At 31.9% G+C, this 20,327-nt stretch overlaps 14 protein-coding genes and 1 pseudogene across 15 annotated transcripts, besides 2 other annotated features; 9 read left to right on the top strand and 6 right to left on the bottom strand.

Annotated features, from left to right (window-relative positions):
• Positions 1-3,709: part of a mobile genetic element that runs on past the window's edge.
• On the bottom strand, positions 67-327 carry TVAGG3_0144750 (uncharacterized protein; the record flags this gene model as incomplete). The annotated part of the gene is made up of 1 exon (XM_001314317.1): positions 67-327. The coding sequence occupies one exon, from the start codon at positions 325-327 to the stop codon at positions 67-69; it is 261 nt and encodes an 86-aa protein (XP_001314335.1).
• TVAGG3_0144740 lies at positions 373-807 on the top strand (annotated as a pseudogene). The gene has a single exon. A coding segment is annotated over exon 1 (435 nt).
• TVAGG3_0144730 (repellent protein 1 family) lies at positions 2,520-2,864 on the top strand (the record flags this gene model as incomplete). Its single annotated transcript, XM_051224424.1, has 1 exon — positions 2,520-2,864. A coding segment is annotated over one exon (345 nt), but the record flags the coding sequence as incomplete, so codon positions are not given.
• TVAGG3_0144720 (uncharacterized protein) lies at positions 2,913-3,155 on the top strand (the record flags this gene model as incomplete). The annotated part of the gene is made up of 1 exon (XM_001314320.1): positions 2,913-3,155. The coding sequence occupies one exon, from the start codon at positions 2,913-2,915 to the stop codon at positions 3,153-3,155; it is 243 nt and encodes an 80-aa protein (XP_001314338.1).
• Positions 3,169-3,709: a terminal%2Cinverted (terminal inverted repeat of Maverick-1B transposon ID:TVAGG3_0144710).
• Positions 3,710-3,721: 12 nt separating this feature from the next.
• Positions 3,722-4,078, bottom strand: TVAGG3_0144700 (uncharacterized protein; the record flags this gene model as incomplete). Its single annotated transcript, XM_001314322.1, has 1 exon — positions 3,722-4,078. One exon carries the CDS (start codon positions 4,076-4,078, stop codon positions 3,722-3,724), a length of 357 nt encoding a protein of 118 aa, XP_001314340.1.
• A 664-nt stretch (positions 4,079-4,742) lies between these two features.
• TVAGG3_0144690 (phosphatidate phosphatase protein) lies at positions 4,743-5,646 on the bottom strand (the record flags this gene model as incomplete). Its single annotated transcript, XM_001314323.1, has 1 exon — positions 4,785-5,510. One exon carries the CDS (start codon positions 5,508-5,510, stop codon positions 4,785-4,787), a length of 726 nt encoding a protein of 241 aa, XP_001314341.1.
• A 110-nt stretch (positions 5,647-5,756) lies between these two features.
• Positions 5,757-6,328, top strand: TVAGG3_0144680 (uncharacterized protein; the record flags this gene model as incomplete). Its single annotated transcript, XM_001314324.1, has 1 exon — positions 5,856-6,095. The coding sequence occupies one exon, from the start codon at positions 5,856-5,858 to the stop codon at positions 6,093-6,095; it is 240 nt and encodes a 79-aa protein (XP_001314342.1).
• A 282-nt stretch (positions 6,329-6,610) lies between these two features.
• Positions 6,611-7,488, top strand: TVAGG3_0144670 (RBM25 protein family; the record flags this gene model as incomplete). The annotated part of the gene is made up of 1 exon (XM_001314325.1): positions 6,612-7,376. The coding sequence occupies one exon, from the start codon at positions 6,612-6,614 to the stop codon at positions 7,374-7,376; it is 765 nt and encodes a 254-aa protein (XP_001314343.1).
• A 78-nt stretch (positions 7,489-7,566) lies between these two features.
• On the bottom strand, positions 7,567-8,434 carry TVAGG3_0144660 (histidine phosphatase superfamily (branch 1) family; the record flags this gene model as incomplete). The annotated part of the gene is made up of 1 exon (XM_001314326.1): positions 7,574-8,410. One exon carries the CDS (start codon positions 8,408-8,410, stop codon positions 7,574-7,576), a length of 837 nt encoding a protein of 278 aa, XP_001314344.1.
• A 367-nt stretch (positions 8,435-8,801) lies between these two features.
• On the bottom strand, positions 8,802-10,305 carry TVAGG3_0144650 (armadillo (ARM) repeat-containing protein family; the record flags this gene model as incomplete). The annotated part of the gene is made up of 1 exon (XM_001314327.1): positions 8,894-10,294. The coding sequence occupies one exon, from the start codon at positions 10,292-10,294 to the stop codon at positions 8,894-8,896; it is 1,401 nt and encodes a 466-aa protein (XP_001314345.1).
• Positions 10,306-10,564: 259 nt separating this feature from the next.
• On the top strand, positions 10,565-12,745 carry TVAGG3_0144640 (uncharacterized protein; the record flags this gene model as incomplete). The annotated part of the gene is made up of 1 exon (XM_001314328.1): positions 10,565-12,745. One exon carries the CDS (start codon positions 10,565-10,567, stop codon positions 12,743-12,745), a length of 2,181 nt encoding a protein of 726 aa, XP_001314346.1.
• A 444-nt stretch (positions 12,746-13,189) lies between these two features.
• TVAGG3_0144630 (uncharacterized protein) lies at positions 13,190-13,981 on the top strand (the record flags this gene model as incomplete). The annotated part of the gene is made up of 1 exon (XM_001314329.1): positions 13,190-13,981. One exon carries the CDS (start codon positions 13,190-13,192, stop codon positions 13,979-13,981), a length of 792 nt encoding a protein of 263 aa, XP_001314347.1.
• Positions 13,982-14,182: 201 nt separating this feature from the next.
• TVAGG3_0144620 (uncharacterized protein) lies at positions 14,183-14,719 on the top strand (the record flags this gene model as incomplete). Its single annotated transcript, XM_001314330.1, has 1 exon — positions 14,183-14,719. One exon carries the CDS (start codon positions 14,183-14,185, stop codon positions 14,717-14,719), a length of 537 nt encoding a protein of 178 aa, XP_001314348.1.
• Positions 14,720-15,212: 493 nt separating this feature from the next.
• Positions 15,213-15,646, bottom strand: TVAGG3_0144610 (MORN repeat-containing protein family; the record flags this gene model as incomplete). The annotated part of the gene is made up of 1 exon (XM_001330382.1): positions 15,278-15,634. One exon carries the CDS (start codon positions 15,632-15,634, stop codon positions 15,278-15,280), a length of 357 nt encoding a protein of 118 aa, XP_001330417.1.
• Positions 15,647-16,676: 1,030 nt separating this feature from the next.
• On the top strand, positions 16,677-19,370 carry TVAGG3_0144600 (SCC3-like chromosomal segregation protein A; the record flags this gene model as incomplete). The annotated part of the gene is made up of 1 exon (XM_001330383.1): positions 16,752-19,355. One exon carries the CDS (start codon positions 16,752-16,754, stop codon positions 19,353-19,355), a length of 2,604 nt encoding a protein of 867 aa, XP_001330418.1.
• Between the last annotated feature and the right edge of the window lie 957 nt (positions 19,371-20,327).

Here is a 20,327-nt window from a genome sequence, read left to right as displayed (position 1 = left end):
TTCACTACTGAACGCAACAGATAAAGGTATTTGTCTATACATTTAATTCGGATAAAAATAAACCATTTACTCTTTCTTTGCTTCAGCTTCTTTAGCTTTTGCTTCAGCTTCTTCTCTAGCTTTCTTCGCCAGCAAACGTGGGTTCTTTTGTCTTCCAGCAGCTAATGCAGCAAGTTGTTTTTCACTAAGTTTTCTCTTTGGTCTCTCTGGCTTTTGTTCTTGTTTTTGTTCCTTCAGTTCGGATAAAATTTGCTCACGAATTTCTTTCTTCAATGCTTCAACATCTATGACCCCTTGGGTCTTGTCCGTAGGGCTTGTCTGAGTCATTTGACTGCAGATAAAAAACAAAATTAAAACTTTAACCGATGTAAAATGAGCTTGTCAAAATCAGAGCGAGAGTCTATTATATTAAATGACGCAAGAGGAATACAACATCCTTTCTATTACGTAAGTCAGAGTAAAGATGGTAAAATATACGTAAGAAAAAGAAAGGTTCCATTAGCGAATGCAGAAAGCGACAACATTAAGGTGTATGGCAAGGGTGAAGTCCACGAAGCCCATATAAAACCTTCTGTTCAAACTGAGCCACCAAAGAACAAGAAGAAAAGAAGCCAGATGTTCTTTCAATAACGAACCAAGAGCTTATTGCAAAGTTCGTGAATTTCATTGAAAAGCAAACCGAGTCAAAGAACCCTGACCCACCAGTGAAAGAAGTTGAGACAAAAGAGAATGTACAGTTCATTGAAAATGTCAAGAAAACAACTTCCACCACGAATGCCAAGAAGAAGAGTGAGAATAATGAAGTAAATAGATATTTTTATCTGAAGTAAATACATGCAGAACGAACAGCTAAACGAATTTACTCCAGCAGAGCATATTCATCAGATTCGCTCATATTTCGATATCATAGACAATGCAGTTCAAATTGGTGACACTAATAGAAAATATTCTGACGCAAAGATTCCATCACAACCTGGAACTGCTAAAGATAACACATGGGTAACATTCAATCTCTCACCTCCTGGTGAAAATATGTTGGACCTTTACAATACATTCATTACGTATAAAATGGAAGGTCAATTTATTGTAGATAAAGAAATTGGTTCAGGTTCCAATAAAACAAACCCACCAGGATTTTGGATTGGTTTCGATGACGCTTTCTATGCAGTTGCTGGATATCAAATCCTTGCAAATGGTCGTATCGTATATTCTCAAGACAACGCAAGAGAAGAAGCATATATAACTTCAAACTCACAAACTACCGAACAAATAAAGAAAGTAGATGTTTTCTCAAAGACTCGACATGAAGATGTATGGAGTCATTCGGGAACATGCAGAACAGGACAAATTGTTAGTGGTCCAATTACAGCAGGAAAATCATTTGATTTTAAGCTTCGTTTAAGAATTCCTGTTAGAAGATTCCTTCCATTAGAAGCTATTCGATTTATTCCAGCTTTTGCAGGAAACATTCAGCTTAAAGTAAAGTTCAGTAGCGACGCCTTACAATGCACATCTATATCTGTAAATGATATCATTGCTTTCAATCCAACTCTTAAAGTTGCATTTGCTTCAGATTCAAATCCACCGACAAATAAATTTGTTCCATGGAATGAACCATTCACTATGATAACGAAGGCAATAGAAGCTAGTGGAACAGTTACTATTACAACTGTAACCCAGCAACTATTTCGAAAAGATGGATTTTAATGAATGTTTCATTCATCCAAAGTCATTCTCTTTAGACCCTAACATTTATACAGAACTTGTAGAACATTATACAAACGAGGCTTTATGTTTTCCTGTTAAAGTTATGGATTGGATTCCTATGGACGGTTCATTCTCAAAGAATACAGATAGTTCAAGTGCAACATTTACAGCAGCTTATACGCCTATTAATGTTAAAAGTATTTGGGCACTATTTAGAAAGAAAGACAACTATTATGTTAATTTTGAGAACCCTAAGTTTAAATATCTTCAGCTTTCCATGGGAGCTTATGGAAATATGCCTGCAGAACCGAAAAATCATATGGACCTGTATTTTATGAAATGGTTGCGAACGCTTGCAATACAAACAATGATATGATAGGATTTAATGAAGATGTTATGAGGTCATTGGTGGATGATGGTAGTGTGGAACATAAATGGGATAGCTATGACAACACACATTTCTTATGTGGTTTTCCAACAGAAGTGGACTTTTGCTTCCAGCAAGGTCAAACATCTACTGCTCCAATAACATACAAATTGTCTGTTAAAGGACCTATTGAACTAGCAACTGAAAATGTACCAAAGCCACTGAGGGATTGTTGCTTTGCCATTCAGGTGCGTGCTAATGGCATCCCCATAATAAGATTAGATGACTATAACTTAGCTGCGGACGACAGTGAGGAATAAAGGATGAACGTTTATTTTAAAGCTTATAAATGAGTTCTTCATCAAGCTCTCGTGAACCTTCACCATCTATGAAACAAACTTTACCAAACGATTATGGAGCACCTATTGAATATTTCTTACGAGCTGCACAATGGCAAAGAGCAGTCTCACCAAGGTTAGGTGTTCCACCAGCTCCTGTCAAAAATAGCATTTGGTCAAGTCCTTATATAAGATATGGTCTCCCACTAGGTTTGCTAGCTACAGCAGGAGCAGTTATGATGTTGAAAAGAAATAAAGCAAATGTTGTAAATAATACTGAAGTAGCTGAAGTTAAACAAACTCCAACACCTTCACAAGCAAAACCTTCAATGACTCCTGAACCTATGGAAGTACAAACTCCTGTTCAAAAGTCAACTCCTAAACCGACTCCAACATTTAAACCAGAACCTACTCCTCAAATAAATCGTAAAACTCCTGCGTTTCCTTACTGAAAAAATAACGTTATTTTTATTTTATTTGAACATTTTATTTAGAGTAAAATGACGACTAAAGTCACTGAAGCAATGAAACAAAAGTTTTTGGTAGAATACATTAAATCAGGAACTATTCCAGAAGGTTTTTACATTCATACTATGAAGGATGGTAGAGTTCAGTTTAGAAAGATAAAACAACCATTAGATAGAGAAGGTATATTAAGGAAGATTAAACTTCATGAGGACAACATTGCTAAACTTAGGAAGAAGTTAGAAGAGTTGGAGAAAGCAGACGACAGTGAGGAATAAAATATTTCATTAGTTTTATTTTTACTGAAAATTTTTATTTGGATGTAATGACGAAAACTATTGAGATAACAAACTACAACGGTCATGAGTTCAAGAATTTGTTCTTCGTTCCTCGTGAAAATACATTCTATCAGATACGAGGGAGAAAGGGTAAAGTTAGTTTGAGCGTTTATGAAGGAATGAAGAATGGAAAGTTTATACAAGCATACGATACAAACGGTAAACGTGTTTCATTAGCTTTGTCAAAACTTACTAACATTTATTTTGACAGTGACTTTGACCTATATGAAGAAGAAAGTGAGTCAGAAGATTATGAGCTGTTATATGAAGCACAGCAATGGGAGGAGTTGCAATACTTTTGTAAGTGAGAATGTTTATTTTTACATTAGTGAAGTCGTTTGTGAAAACATTAGTGAGGTGAAGTGGTTGGTGGCTTTGTAAATATTTAAGGTTAAGTTAGTGTTGTCGTTTGTGTTGTAAAATATACGTTAACGGTTTCGTAAAGTGTCAAAACCGCTAAGTGGTGTACGGAGGCGCGCAGTGCCACAGTACACGACTTAGGTATACTAACTGATAATAGCCTCTTCTTGTTCTTCTTCCTTGTGATCTTCTTGTTCTGCTTCCTTGTGATCTTCTTGTTCCTTCTTCCATTTATTGAACAGTATGAATGCTGTGTCCTGGATCATGTCTTCTCTTGCACGATAGATTACTTCTTTTATATGGTTGATCATTTTGTCCTGGTCTTCATCACTCTCCAGTAATCGATGGAAACATACTTGGATTTGTTCACTCGGCAACACTGGTAGCTTATGCAACAGCTTCAAGGTCCTGTAGTGGAGGTCACGCTCTGCGCGGGTATTGTCGGTTCTGGATGTTACACTGGTATCTGTGGCACTTTTGGACGTCACTCTGCTCGTCTGCATTATGTAGAAATGAAGTGACTTCTCAATTTTTTCTGTGGTCTCGATGCCACCCGAACATGTCACAAATACCTAATTTCTTGACATTTTGACATGTCACCGACATCAAAATTGAGAGCCTGTTTGTCATTGTATCGGACATTGAATGGCACAAAAACCGTTTAACATGTCATAAGTTGTCTATCGTCTGGCAATATTAACATGTCACTCAAATCATCAAGCAAGTGCCTCGTTGTCATTGTAAAGTCAATTGAATGACAATAAAAACCGTTTAACATATCACATATTGCTTTGAATTTTGTAGGGTCTAAAATGTCATGGGCTCACTTTTTGGCGGGATTTTTCCAAAATTTCATGAATGTTGCTTTGGTTTCTTCATAAGGGGGTATGCATTTTGCTTTAGAAAATTCATGATACATTGCTGAGAAACGGGCTGAAAACGTCGATTTTTGTGAAGAAACGGGCTAAAAATTAATGTGCACGTTTTTGTTTTTAAAGGATTACAAATTTGTGCACAAAACCCGCATACTATACTACTTTGAAATTATTGATTGATTTAGTATATTGAACTTGAATTAAAATTTTTTATCTTGAATTATATTTCAATTTCATTTTTAACACCATAGATGTAAATTATAGTAGCAAAAAGATTGATATATAAGAGATAGGATGAATTTATTTTATAAAGTAAAAAAAACAAATTATAAAATTATGGGCTAATGCCATGATACACAGCATTATAGGAAGCAAGGTAGAAAACAATCGATATCAAGAAACCAATAAGGAATCCAGATATAACATCATCAATATGATGCCTATATTCGACAATTCTCATTGAACCAATATAGAAAGCATAACAAAGTGGAAGTAGCTTCAAAAGGATAGACCAAACTCTGTTATGATCAATGATAGAAATGAGTGACAATGAGAAAAATAAAGCTCCAGAAGCAGCTGTGCAACTATGACCTGAAGGGAAGCTCTTGAATGCTTCTTTCTTTAGTTCATCTTTTCTTTTATCAGAGAGCTTCTTTTCTTCATCTACAGATGCTTCTAAAATTTCTGTTGTAAAAGTATAGTAATCTGGACGTGCTCTTCCGACGTATGTCTTTAAAACATGGCAGATATCACCAGCAAACATGATACTTGACAAATGAGCGCATATAATTTCGATAATATCAAAACCTCGGGTGTATTTAATGTTTTTTCCGTATTTAACTATAAAATATATGATTAAATATCCTGTAATAGGCACGGCCGAAACAATTGTTAAGTTTGCTCCTCCACTCATTCCGGTATTTTTATATGGATACATGCAATTTGGATCTTTTTCGGGTATAAATAGCTGATTTGGAGTACGATTTGCAAGCCAATACCACAATATTCCAAGAACCAAAGTCACAACAATATCCTCAATGTGCCAATCAGATACTGCCATGAATAATGAATATTTTTTAATGACTTTTAGTGATAAATATTTCTAAAAATAACATGCTCTATTTAGAAAAGTAGTAAAAAACCTCTGATTCACAAAATTTGAAATTTAGGACCAAACTACCCAAGTTGATGAATAGTGAAGAATCATACAGAACAAGAAGAGCGACGAATGGTCTTTAAGCTAGAAAAAAGATATATTCCTAATCCAAATGTTTGAAAATAATGAGAATTTCGTATTTATTGATGCTGTTTTAATACAAAGCCCAGTGACAATCGAATGATAGATCAAATTTTTTGATTTGATAATGGATTTCCAATGAAAAGCTCATATAAAAGTGACATTTAGATGACTATTGCACCTGTTCCTCTTAATATACCAGCGGGCACTTTCAAAGAAGATAAAGTTAATCACAAGGAAGAAACAACAGTTGAATCTTGCGAAAAATTAGTTGCTCTTATGACAGATCCAGTTGATTTGCTTTATGAATCAATGCTTCGTAGAGAACCAGAACAAATTACACGCTCAAATATTTATAATTATATCGGAACAAAGAAAACAATGCCATACAAACCACTTTCAATTTGATTTTTTTTTTAATTTTGTGATCAAATTTCATATATAACTGCTCATACCTTTAGAACAAAACATCAATTTTCTTTCATTCCAATATCAGTTTTTAAATGTCGTTAAAATTATAGATGAACTTTCTGATACGCCTTTCAAAATGTTATAGAGATACCGTCAATTGTCAACCAACTGGCATTTTATTGCATATTTTGTATGTAAACTATTATTTTTATAAATTTCAGATTATTTTCTTTAAATCTCCCTTTTGATAGCTGAAATAAACAATATATTACCTTATATCACATAGGTGAATTAATATATCAACTGATTTTCATCATGAGGTCCAAAATTCCGAACAAATATTTATCTTTTTTGTAAATATATAATGTTTTAAATCGAATTGTGCTATCTTTTAATGCGTTTCTTGCACGTATACGCTATGGACACAATAACAATTTGTTTCACATGAGTAATTTTATGACATGTAAATGATGAATTGGCAAATTTCCAAAATTTTTGCCAATTGATTGAATCATGGATTGGGATACTCAAGTTACATTATTTGTGTGCAATATTGCTCCAACATTGCCGGATTCGTTTGTAGTAAGCATTTTACAACAATTTGGCCATGTTCTTAATTGGAAACGTGCAAAAACTATAAATGATAGAACTTTAGATTTTGGATTTGTTGATTTTGCTTCTCCTAATGATGCTCTTAAGGCTCTACGATTAATACCCTATGTAAAAGTTCTTGATTTATCATGGACTGCCAAACTAGATCGTTCTCAAGAATTAAATCTTCAAGCATTTCAAACAGCTAAAAATCTTCGACTAGGATTCAATCAAAATCAAGAAATTCGAGAAGATCAGCTTACAATGAAAGTAATTAACGAACTAATTAGCTCTGCAACTTTCGCGAAAGCAAATGAAAGAATGGTTGGCATTATTGAATCAGAATTTGATGAAAAGCGTGAATCAGAGCATTTCAGATACCAAACAGAAGTCAGAAAAGAAGATGAACAATTTGATAGCTTATTTAAAGAAGCTTTGATGGTACAAAAAGGTATAGAAATATCTAGAGAAGCTCAGCTGAAATCAATGGAACAAGCAAAATTTGAATCCCAAGCAAGGATTGATAGAAAAAATTTCTTACGAAATTGGAAACGTCCGATGCTTGAGTCTAATGATATAGAGAGTTTAACTAAATTTGCCCAAATTTGGACGCAATTTAATAATTATCGTAAAGAAAGAACTACAATGCGTGAAAATGAGAGGGAATACGAAAACTTACTTGAATAAATTGTTTGAATATTTATGTTTTTTAAACTATTTTTAAAATTCATCTTAGGAATATTTTTAATTTTTGTTAATTAGATTATTTTTGTAACATAAGTAAATAATTTATAGTTATCTGGAGGGCTAATGTAGTTGCGTAGTTTTCAAATAAGTTTTTTGATGAAATAATTTTTAAATTTTTATAACAAACTAGTTTACAATTAAAACAAACATGGAACGTTAGAAACTTCGGCCAGAAGTTCCTCATTCTTATAAGATATCTCGTATATCTCTTTAAAGTCTTCCTTTGCGTAATTCTTTCCTAACCAAGGAGTACAAATTCTCATCCAGCTGTAGCGTGGAACAATTTCACCAGTTTTCGGATTACGTCTTGAGTAGTGTAATATTGAGCAGTAATGTAATGATTCGTCTTTTGGACAATGATTTATTCTTCTATCGTAATCTGATTGAGATATCTTCTCAATTCTGATTCTGAGAGCTTCCATAATATCCTTATTTGTGACAATAACAACGGAACCATCTGCTGGAACTCTATTTCTAATCCAGTGAATAACTCTTTCGGTTCTGAGTGTAAGTTGTGCGATAGACTCACCATTAGGTGGAGTCCAGTAGAAAGAATCTCTTACTTTTTCTTTAATGTTCCTAGATGCTTGAACTTCTTTGGGATTTACGCCTCTAGAAAGGAGAGAGTAATTGCCGAACTCACGAGGTCTTAAATATAAGGATGGTTTCCATAAAGCACCTTTTAATTTCATTGTGGCGGCAGTCTCGATTGATCTTACAAATTCACCTGTGATATAAGCATCAAATTGGAGGGGAAAGTGTTCATTGATCCAATTTCCTGTGCATTCGGCTTGCAAACGACCGAAATTTGTAAGTCTCCAACGTGATGGATGAAGATTTTGAAGTTTTTCGTCCATTGTATATGATAAACCCAGTTGTTTCTTTTTAATTGCAATAGCTCCTTCACTAATAGCATTTCTAACTATAACCATATCAACTGGAAATCTTCCAAATTGTGACGAAGTTTGCAGCATTTTTTTTATATTTTCTGACAAATCAAAAATGTTTATCTTCAATCGTTATTGGCATTCCTTTATACGATGCATCAAGCTTGCCCTTCCGAGAAAGGATTCTTTTTAAGGTTAGAATGCTCAACTAGATGACATTTATTGAACATGAATATAGAAGAAAATGGAGGGATATTTAATGCATACAATGACACAACTATTGCATTAGATATCCAATTGGCACGCTAGAGAAATGAATTTGTTGTTTTTAAAAATTCATATCAAATACATTCATTTTCTCTTTCCTTGAAACATATCTTTTCCAAGAGGAAATTGTAATAACTTCATATAATCAATTAAGTGAGTAATTGCATCGAAAAGAATGCTAATTTCAGAAAAATCAATTCAATAGTCAATTAAATACATGGTTTATTAATAACAAACATATGATATAAATATAATATGAATAATACATTAAAACATTCAATAAGCTTTGCTGATTTGTTGTTTCTATTGTTCAGAATTTTCATCGTCTGAGTATTCGCTGCAATACGAATAATAATCATCTGAATAAGAGTAAGAATAAAATGATTCGTCATCATTTTGCGTTTTTGAATCCATTATGTTATCATTTTGATTTTCATTTGTCAATTGAATAGATAATGGAGTAAAAATTTCATCTTCTTCAATATAACTTAAAAACCCATCATTATTTCTCAATATAGAAAATAAATCAAATCCATGAGCCTTCCCTACAATATTACAATAGTCTAAAGCTTTCAATATTGCTTTCTTTGTGCGTTTTCCTAAATATGGAATCGTTTGCGTAATGATTTCAATATATGATGACTGATTCAAATAATTAATTGAGTTAGATCCGAGAAATGTCAGCTCCTTTGAGAAAAGACGAATTATTAATGATTGCAAGACAATATTCGATTGCATTACTGTTGATATCAAATGTAATAAAAATGATAAATGTGATTCATCAATCTTTTCCGTTTCTCCTTGTAAATTAATCAAAATTTCAACTAATCTCTTCTTATTTTCTTGATCTACGCGTTCATAGATACTATAAACAAACGAATACGCTCCTGATTCAATAAAATCTTGTTTCTCCTCATAACTACGACTAAAAATAACTAAAAACTTAAGAAACGATGCTAAAAAGTCATCATTACAGCTGTTTTGTTCGATAATAGAGAATAAATTTGGTAATATCTCATTTGGTAATAACTTTTGAGAAAGTAGCGGATTAAAGTAATAAAACGTATAGATCGTCTGCATTTTCATACTTGCATTGACTTGGAACTCATCATGAAGTAAAATTTCAATTAAATTTTGGAAAATTAGCGCGATCTGCTTGTTTTGACAAACAATTTCAATGAACTTAAAACATGATACTGAATTTTGCGCGTTTTGACAAATTGATGAAGATATGAATTCAAGAAATGGGATAAAAGAATCATTTTGAAAGAAGTATCGCATATCAGAGCGAGATGAAGTTAGTACATAGGCTAATATTTCTATGAAATTAGCTTTTTCTAAATTTTTAAGTATAAAATCGATTTCTTTTCTTCCAAACGATTTGATTTTGAGTCTAATATCGCAGAATGTAATATACTTAATGATTTGAACTATGATATCGCTGCTTTCATTTTGGCTAGCAATGTTTAGCATAATATCAACGTATTTTCTATGTAAATGGAATATATTTGAACTGTAGATATCCAGAAGTTCATGAAGTACTTGATCATCTATATTATTATTTTCGAATTTTTTAATGACGGAATCTAACTTCGTATTAATGTCATCTGCTTGATTTTTATCGCCAATATACTTGGAATCAAATCTATCCTTTTGCCTGCTAATTATATTTCTGGAGCTAATATCATTCTCGGGATCATCCATAAAAAATGAGAACATTTGTTTAAAATAGTGTATCAAATTAGATAACACTCAAATGTTTTCGTATTTTTTCCTTACTATTTTCTGCTATTGAGGTTTAATTTCAATTTTGCTAAATTTGCAATGAATGAGTAAGAATTGATTGGATATCAAACAAATACCGAGTAGTAGAGTGTTATTAGTTCCTTGGAAGACATAGAAGTAATCTGATCAATTTCTTTTCGAAATTTGTCACTAATCTGAATTTTTTTCAATTGAAAACATCATTTCTGGATGAATGATTCACATAAATATCTACAGAATTTGATGGATTATGTTCAATTAGAGGTCAGGGCCAAATCGATTGAGTTTAAACATGATCCTGTCACTAACTTTTCTGTTGATTTAGAAGATTTAAGATCCGTTACGTACTTCTTATCAACAATACAATTACCAACAAAAGATTCGATCTTTTCAGAGCTCAAATATCTTAGCGAAGAGTCAATTTCATTAGAAGATCTAAAAAAGAACATTGAAGAACAAATTAATGCTTTATCTACTATGACAGGCAACATAGAAAGCTATAAAAAGTTTCTAACAAGCAATATCCCTATGTTTACACGATATTTTTACAACTTATGCGATCCGAATAATGAAAACCTTGATGAGAAAACATTGAAAGCCCATAAATTGTTTTTCTTGAAAGAAATGAAAGAGTTGTCATTCCAAATTACTTCAATTTATGATAAAAACAATCAATTAGTTCATTATCGAAATTCTCCAACGCAAAGTATCCAATTATTAGTTGGTGCTAATCCACCATTCCTTCAAGAAGTTATCTGTAACATAGAACAATGCATTTCAGATCCAATTTTTGCGAAATACAAAAAAACATTAAATGCAGCAAAATCTCTTTGCGAGAATATAGCTAATGAAGTAACATTAGCTTTTATTAGTTCAAAAGATCATTATTCAAAAGCAGATTTTGCAAATTTAGTTTCATTCCGAAATCAGCTCAAAGAATTCATTTCTTTTACAGGACATATTGATTATACTGCTAAAACTAATCTTTCTCAGACATGCTCAGTGTTCTTGTATCATTTAGACAACATTTTATTCGCATTATGTTTTTTGACACCACAAAAAGTGACAAATTTGATAGATGTATCGTCAACAGCCATAGAAATGACAAATCTCATCAAAGACATCAAAATAGGTGATGAAATATTGACATTCTTGAATACAATTTACATGGCATACAAAAGCAATTTCATGATACAAGGAACTAACCAAGAACTTTTGAAATTTTTGGATTTATTGACAGAAGATTTTGAAAGAAAAGTGACATTGCCATCAATTTTAGAAAATCCATCAAAAGGATACTTTTTATCTGTCTTGTTTTCAAAACTCTGTTTGAATGTAAGCAAAATAGAATTCGATCAAGGAATTTTTGATATAAAAGAGGTTATTTTTGACATCACTTCACTTTTGACAATTTTAGACAAACTACAAACTCTTAAGCCAAAATCAAAATACAGGATTAATGAATACGAGAAATATTTCATAAATAACTCAAAAACAGCAAAAAGTTTACAAACAAATAATGAAGAATCAGAATTTTCATTCAAAAAACTCGAAACAATCAACTTAGATGAAATCAATTTAGATGATGAAAACAAGATCAAAGAGATCTATGAATTGATCAAGAAATCTTTTCCTTTTGTTGAAAATAACAATAAATTAAATGATTTTCTTGTTAAAACAAAGAAATTCAACAAAATTGTAAAAGAAATGAATATCAGAGCAAACAAAATGACTCCTGATTACTCACAATCAAATCTTTTGAATGGAATTTGCTTCATTTTAGATTTATCTTTTGCAGAAGCATTAGAAATTTCGAAATTTGATGATAATTTATTATCATTCGTCAAAAAACTTGATTCAATGGTTAAGTTTTACGACAAGATGAAACAAAAAGTAACTTATCCTTCAATATCTATATACACAAAACAAATGAAAGAAGATATTGAATTTTTATCGTCAAAAGTGACATTTGATGACAAATATCGTGAATGTAATTTATCAATTCATTTCGAGACATTAATAGAGTTGTTATCTAAATTTGTTTCATTGATAGGAATGAATCAAACAGAGAAAACAAACATTAAATTTGTTATTGATTGTTTAGAAAAAGTGACAGTAGATTTGTCACTTTTATATCAATCTTTTACTATTGAAGATGAGAATTTCATTTTGTATGGTCAATTTGTTTGTGAAATGAGTTCATATTTCAATACAATAAGTCAGAATCTTCATAGCAAGTCAAACTTGGATGTTTCTTTGATCAAAGGAATTTCCAATTTATTAGGAAAACTTGAAGATCTTTTATCATTGTTTATGACTAACAAGTCATTGTTTACAAAATACTGTGGTTTCCTTTCTGATGTTTCCAAAGTTATTTACAGTATTTCATGATTAGAAACAAATTACAAGAATGATGATAAAATTAATTCTGTTTTGTCAGAAATCAAAGAAGAAAATGAATTATCAGAAGAAATCAGCATTTTGTCACTGATTTATTCAGAAGATTCTCCAAGGGATGGAACAGAAATCTCAGAAACAGAAATAATCTGTAAAAATTCCATTGCTCTTCTTTCACAAAAAATGAAATTCCAAAATAACGAACAATATTCAAAAAGTGACAAATTGAGAGGTTTATTCAATAAACTTCTTCAAACAATTGGCAGCAATGAAATTGAACTTGAGAATGTTGTTTCTGTAATTGACAAATTCAAAGGTACTCCATTAGAAGAATACATAAATTTAATTTGTTAAAATAATCTTGGAACAGAAAAATTCTTTGAAAATTGTTTCGAAATTTTGACAAACAATCTTTCAATCAAAGAAATCATTCAAAAAATGGAAGATTATTCTTTGAAGATTGATGAAAATGTAATTATTGAAATCAAGGAATTCATTGCTCCTTCGATAGCTTTTTATTATGAAAACAAACAGGAAATACTTGATATTGTCATGGTTTTATATCAAAAGAAAGAAAATTCTTTACAAGGATTCTATAATTTAGCTTCGATTTCTATGAAATTAAATGAAGAAAAACCAAGAATTTCAGATATTCTTGTTTATCTGGGAACAAGAAACAAAAAGTTTTCAATGAAATGCTATTATTCATCCAAAGTTTTGTCAAATGATCATGAATGTATCAAAACTATCTATGACAATTTCATTTCAATTTATTTGGATCAATCTAATGAAAACAAATTCGAAAATGAATTCAAGAAATTGTCACTTTTATTAATCAGTTCACTTCAATTTAATTCCATATTATTTAATGACCAATTTACTCTATTATATGGAGAGAAATACAGAGAACTAAATATCCAAACGATAAAAGAAAAGATTTCTAAATATGACAATGAAATTGAAATCACAAAAAGTGACATCAAATTGTCAGAAAATTATCAATCATTTGTTGATGAAATTAAGTCATTTGATGATATTCCAATTGCTGAATACATCTCTTTAGCATTAGGAGGATTAACAAGCAAATACATTGAGTTAATTCAATCACAAACAGAAAGTCAAGAAATGAAATCCCAAGCCAAATCAATTTTCTATAAATTGATTGAAAACTATCAACAAAGTTATTTCATTACGAACTTTGTTTCAAATGACTTGATTTCATTGTTTTGATACTTTGTTTTCACTCTGAAATCATCTACAAATAATGGATGGCATGATTTCATTTCATCAATAGTTTCTATTTTAGAGAAATCTTTAGATGATGAAATCAAAATCATTGAAATATCAGATTTTATTAAAAATCTTGAAGAAAGCTTAACCAAATTGAATGATGAAACAATCTTAGCAGCATATCATGATTTACTTGTTGCAATGAAACAAAACCAATCACAACAAACTGCACAAGATTTAATTGATTTAATGAATCATATGAAGGAGAAAATCCAAACAGAAATTCCTCAGTTATTTAATGATTTTGACAAAAAAGCTACTGATTATTGTCAAATTCTCGAAAATCCTCCAAAAGAGTTTTATAAATCCGATGATACATTAGTTGAAATACAAAGGAATATGAGTAATTTCAAGTATTTTACTCAACTTTCTTTTGGAAATGAATTTGATTTTTCAACAGCAAACTTAAGAAAATTGATTCGAAACAAAAAGAGGTTCGAATTAATTGTTTTTAGAGAACTTGTTGATTCTGCAGTTGCATTAATGAAAGAAAACAACGAAGATCCTCAGATGCTTGAAGAAGTTTTCTCATTATCGATTTGTGCAGATATTATTGCATTAAATACAAATAGAAGAAGAGAATCAACTCAGTTCTTATTAGAAGTAGCTAATTTAGCTACTTCTTTACAATGTAAAGAGTTGTTAATAAGATGCGCCGAATATGCAGATGGCTTTTAAGATTGTTTTATGATTTTAAAAATATTGTTTTGTTTTTTGTTATTTACTTTGTTTTTTCATCCATCCTCAGATGGTAGTAGAAATATAAATATCTTTGTTCCTCATCTGGAGTTCAACAAATGCCATTTTGAGTCTTATGAAGACAATAAGAGACTGACTGAAGACTTTGTTTCGCATCTGAGATATACTTGTTCATATATTGTACCCAATAGGAGAACAAAGAATCCAAAGGCATTTAAGATAGATCTTACAAGTCTTTTGTCGTCATTAATGTGCTGGGTTTGACTAACTGAAAGGCTTGATCTGAGAAGATTATTCAATTAGTTATGAATGAAGAAACTAAAGGAGTCCGCACAAGACAGCAAAGGAAGATGTTTGCTGCTAAGCAAGCTGCAGTTAATGGCCCAACAATCAAAAAGCTAGTATTTAAATTTTATTAAATTTTTGAATTTATTTTTTAGCTATATTCAATAAGTAATGACATAAATGTATATATTATACTGTACGTTTATTTACAGTAAGACAATTATAACACAATTAAAAAAATAGTAACGAAATTTATTGTTTGTTTTCCTGGCGAATTGGTGTAATGAATGATTCACCAGCTGGGTGTAATCCATCTGTAACTTCATTGTAATAACGGCGATCTTGGTCTGAGCAGTAAATCCAGTTTTCGTCTTGATGTTCTAAGCCATCATCGAAGAATAAACGGCCAGAAACAACAGTTCCGTGATCCCATTCTGCTTCATAGCGGCCACGACCTGGGAAGAAGAGAGTTCCTTTTCCATGAAATTCTCCATCAATTAACTCACCAACATAACGAGTTCCATTTGGAAAAGTAAATTCACCCTTTCCATCCATTGTTCCGACCTGATTCCTTTCACCCTTGTATGAGCATTTTATAAATTCTTCCATAATGAAGTAACGTACAAAAATAAAAAGTGAGGAAATCTCTTTTAAAAATTAAAATATGAAAAATCTTTGTCTCCTTTTCCTTTCGATTAGATGATTCTTTATCGAAGATACATAGGTAATGAAGTGTTTTCATTATTTGATACCAAACTCTATCAACTCGTTTTCGAACATAACTTTTCAACATCAAAATGCTTCAACAATTTGGAAGAAGCAAAAAACATTAGTACAGACGGCAAGTTTTCTATATTATACGATCTTAATAGCACAAAATACTTAATGGCAGACAATTTTCGATATTTCATTATCGAGTATCCCTTATTAAACATTATTAATGCCTGGAAGCAGACTAATTCGCCTACTGAAGAACTGGAGCGCTCGGGCATAACAAAAGCAATAGGATTTTATCCGATTTTCACTGAATCATCAAATGGTTGGGGTGGTCTTCTTCATACTACATTACCAGAAAAGTATGCTCACGAACCTACCACATATCTCGATGGTACTCTAGGTAATATCGATTGGTGGTATAGCATTGGAATGCTATGCAATTTTCCTTCGATATATTATGAATCAGGGATTCCTTCCTCCCCTGGGGTAAATACTAAACGAGTTAGTCTTTGGTGTGCCATTGGAAATTCACAAGTTCAATTTAATATTATCAAATACTCCTGTATTTGCTCGAAATATAGTTATTTGACGTTTGTATCCATGGCATTCATATTCATTTGTACTTAAGTTAAAACAATCTTGTATGATAAATTAAATTTCATTGTTTTCTTCTCTTGAGTAGATTTTTCTCCTCTTTTATAACGCTGAGATTAATCATCTGATCCGAAATCAAACATATTAAAAAATTACCGAAATAAAAATCATCCAAAGGCGATAATTATATGATGATTCGAATTGTATAATGTAAACAAATTAAATGCAGTATATTATTATCGATTCTTTACAAAGAATTTTAATTGCAATTTTTTAAAACAAAAATCCCCGAGTGAAATCCTGATCAGTCACTTCTTCATAGTGTCGAGAGTCTACAGTTTTAACAGCTAAGGTTTCATTGATGTGATGTTTATGAATGAATTTTATCGTCAAAATTTTGGAGGAAGTAATAAAAATGTCGACTAAAAGCAAGGAAGGTGAGTCGAAGCAAACTGAAATACCAGAAGATTTAGAAAAGACTACAGACATACAGAACGATTCTGATACAAATAGTTCAATAAACCTTTTTGATTACTTCGTTTCGAACGATCGAGACCAAATAATCAAAAAATGGGGTCATTTGTATCAGAAGGACAAAGACAAAGCCTTCTGCGAGCTGATTTCGTTGATTTTCCAGTTGGCGGGCCACAAAATTGAAATAACGCCAGCTCATTTCGAAAGCATCGCAGGTGAAGCCTTACTAGAGGAATACAATGATGCATCAGAGAACGCTCCATCATTCAAGCCACCAATTACCTCATTCTCAAAGAACATCTCGAAGCTACTCCCAGAATTCTGGAATTTTATATCGAAGCAGATCATTTCTACGCAGGCAATCTTCACAAAACAAGCCCTTAGCTACAGAAACTGGATTACCATACTCAGCGAGTCCCATCCACGCTACATCCGCACAATTGCCGTTCAATGTGCCTCATCTCTCTTTCTCGCGCTTACAGAGTCCATCAGTACCAAGTCAGAAGAGCTCTGCCGTCTCCAGAAGAAGTCAGACCAGTCAGATATCATCAAGAGCAAAATCGAGTCACTGACCAACGAAAACCGTTTCTATCTTTCATCTGCGAACAACCTCTACAACGCTATTCTCGTCAAATCTCTCCGAGATGTCGATCCACAAGTCCGAATTGTTTCATTAGATTCCTTAGTTGACGGAGCTATCCAATGTCCTAACCCATTCTCCGACGAGACACATCTTTCACAACTCGCGATCTGCGTCAGAGACAAAGTCACGAAAGACCGTCAAAACGCCCTCAAATCCATTTTAAGGTTAATTGAAAACACACCAAGTGAAAACTGGAAACATTTATGTGAAAGGATTGAAGAGAACCTTATTGATTTATGTGACGACAAAGACAACAAAACAGTTGAAACATCATTGATGATTCTCAAGAAGATGTCAGAAAACAACTGTTTGCACTCATCAGACGAAGAACTTGAGAATTGTTCATTTCTTTTGGCTGATGCAACTCCAAGTGTAAGAATCGCTGCTCAAAAATTTGTCGTGTCACGTTTCTTCGACCAATCAAAAAGTGATGATGAACAACTTACACATTTGATTGACTTCACAAAGAGGTTTACAAAAGACGAACTTCAGTCAGTCATCGGAGTTCTTTATTCAGTTATTGGTGTTCTTAAGAAGTTTGACGTTATTTGTCAGAAATTGTTGACAATTGATGAAGAACGATCACAACGATTATCAATGATTCTTTTGTTTTCAGCACAGGCAGCATCAGGTAAGATCGAAAATATTCCAATTGAAGAAAACACGGAAATCTTGGAAAATTTAAGTGTCACATTTGTTTCTAAACTTTCACAACTTATCTTAGCATATCAATCAGATCCTCATACACAAATCTATTTGATCCAATGTGCAAGTCTTATTGATCTTGACTGTGTTTCAGAGTTCTCAGTTGACAGGATGTTCCCAGATTTGTTAACAAATATCAGAGAAAGTTTCATTTCAAGTGATGATCCAAATTTATTCAACTGTGCATCATCCGTTTTGTACGAACTTTCAGTTGGTCATCACCAGTTAAACCAGATTGCACGGACCGAACTTGATCGATTAGCAGTTTGTTGTGGTGAAGTCAATGGCAGCAAAAGTGTCAACATCTCAAAATTTTTGTCCGCCGCTAGATTTGTCAACATGTCAGATAACGACAAAATTCGTAATGTTTTATTTGACGGTGTCAATGACGAAAACAGTGATATCTGTCAGAACTCTATCGAAGCACTTGATTTATTCTTCCAATGGGATGTTTTGAAACTTAAAGAGAAACCAGAATTAGTTGATGATTACAAAGAAATGTATTTAAAGATATTTGAAACATTCTCATTGAAACTTGAATCTAATGATACAAATATCAAATTGAAATCGATGAAAGCTATTTCTAATTTATTTTGTTTACAGAACATCATCAAAAGTGATTATTGTCATATTGAAGATAGTTTTATCCGAAATTATTGTCGTGTTTGGCATTCATTGAAATTCAGTCGAAACAATGATCTTTTCAATCATTTAGTTCGCCCATTTTTATGGGGTATCTTTCCACGCAAATATTTGTCACATTTCATTATTTACATTGGTGATGAAACAGTTCGTGACAGCTGCAGTCTGTGTTGTAACGAATTGAAGAAATCCGGAATTCTTAATGGAAGTGAAGTTCCTTTCTCCATTATTTACATGAAAGAAAACAATTATCCAGATACAATGATCCAAACCGGTGTCCGCTTTCTATGCCGAAAGTTCAACAAATTTGATGTTCTTAACTACTTCAAAGATCATGATGAATCCGATGAATTCGACGATGAAGTTCTTTATTTCATCCGAAGTCTTAGTCAAGACGAAGCAACAAAATATTTACCATACTCAGGTAAATTGCGAAATCAAGTTGAAAAAGTCTCTAAAGGTCAAAAACCAACAATCTTTAAGAAGAAAGTTCCTAAGAAAGAAACTGATGATCTTTATCACGACGAACTTGTTGTTCTTGAACGTGATTCATGAATTTTTATTCTCACAACAAATCAATCAAATAAAAATGATGTTTACTTTATTTATTAATTTTTTTCAATATTGAATCTGATTTCCTTGAAGCAGTACTTTTGACACAACATGTCTTAAAAATATATTACCTCTTATACGATTCGACAATTATATCAAACAATCTAAAATGGCTGATAATATTATAATATATTTGCAAAGAAAATTGATGAATAATGATTATAGAAAACAATAATTTAGACTAGAATTATCAATTGGGAGTGAGTCATAAATTAGATCTCTTAAAAACTGTTCAGTTTAGACAATTATTTTATTGTTCGATTCATCTCCACAATCACAGATTCCAAAATCAATTTAAAAGATAAACTTATTAATCAATTCTTTAACTTCATATCCTTTACCTACTGCGTAATATAGAAAACATATTATTTTTGGATGTTTTTCTCCAAACGAATTTTCCAGCTGGACAAGCATAAGTTCCCTTTGCGATATAATTCATTAAATTAATTGTCAAAAATTTGTAAAAACAAAAATTAAATTGTAGGAAGTTAAATATTGATGATACATGGTAAAATAATAGATTTTATTATTCAATGAAAATTTACGGTTTTTTGCCAGTGTGCATGAATTCGGAAGAAAGTCATCCTCATTGGATGACAACGTTTGGAATAGTTACTTCAATCATCAATTTTCAGGAGTAGAAACTAAAAACAGTCAAAACTGTAATCTCACACCAGGTCAAGGTCAATATTACTTAGACGAGTGTAATTTTTTTGATGATCATGACCAAGTTGTCAACTTTAACCCAATTAACAACTCATTATTCCTCCATAATCTTTGTTCTTTTAGTAACTGCACTTCAACATCAGAAGGAAATTGCATTAACTACCAAATTGGCAGTGATAGTTCAATTGTTCAACGCAAATTCTGTTGTACGAAATGTGAAGGCAAAGGAAATGGCCAATTTTCATATAC

The sequence above is a fragment of the Trichomonas vaginalis genome, chromosome IV (genome assembly GCF_026262505.1).
Source record: "Trichomonas vaginalis G3 chromosome IV, whole genome shotgun sequence".
NCBI lineage: Eukaryota > Parabasalia > Trichomonadida > Trichomonadidae > Trichomonas > Trichomonas vaginalis.
This window is presented reverse-complemented; position numbering and strand designations above follow the sequence as displayed.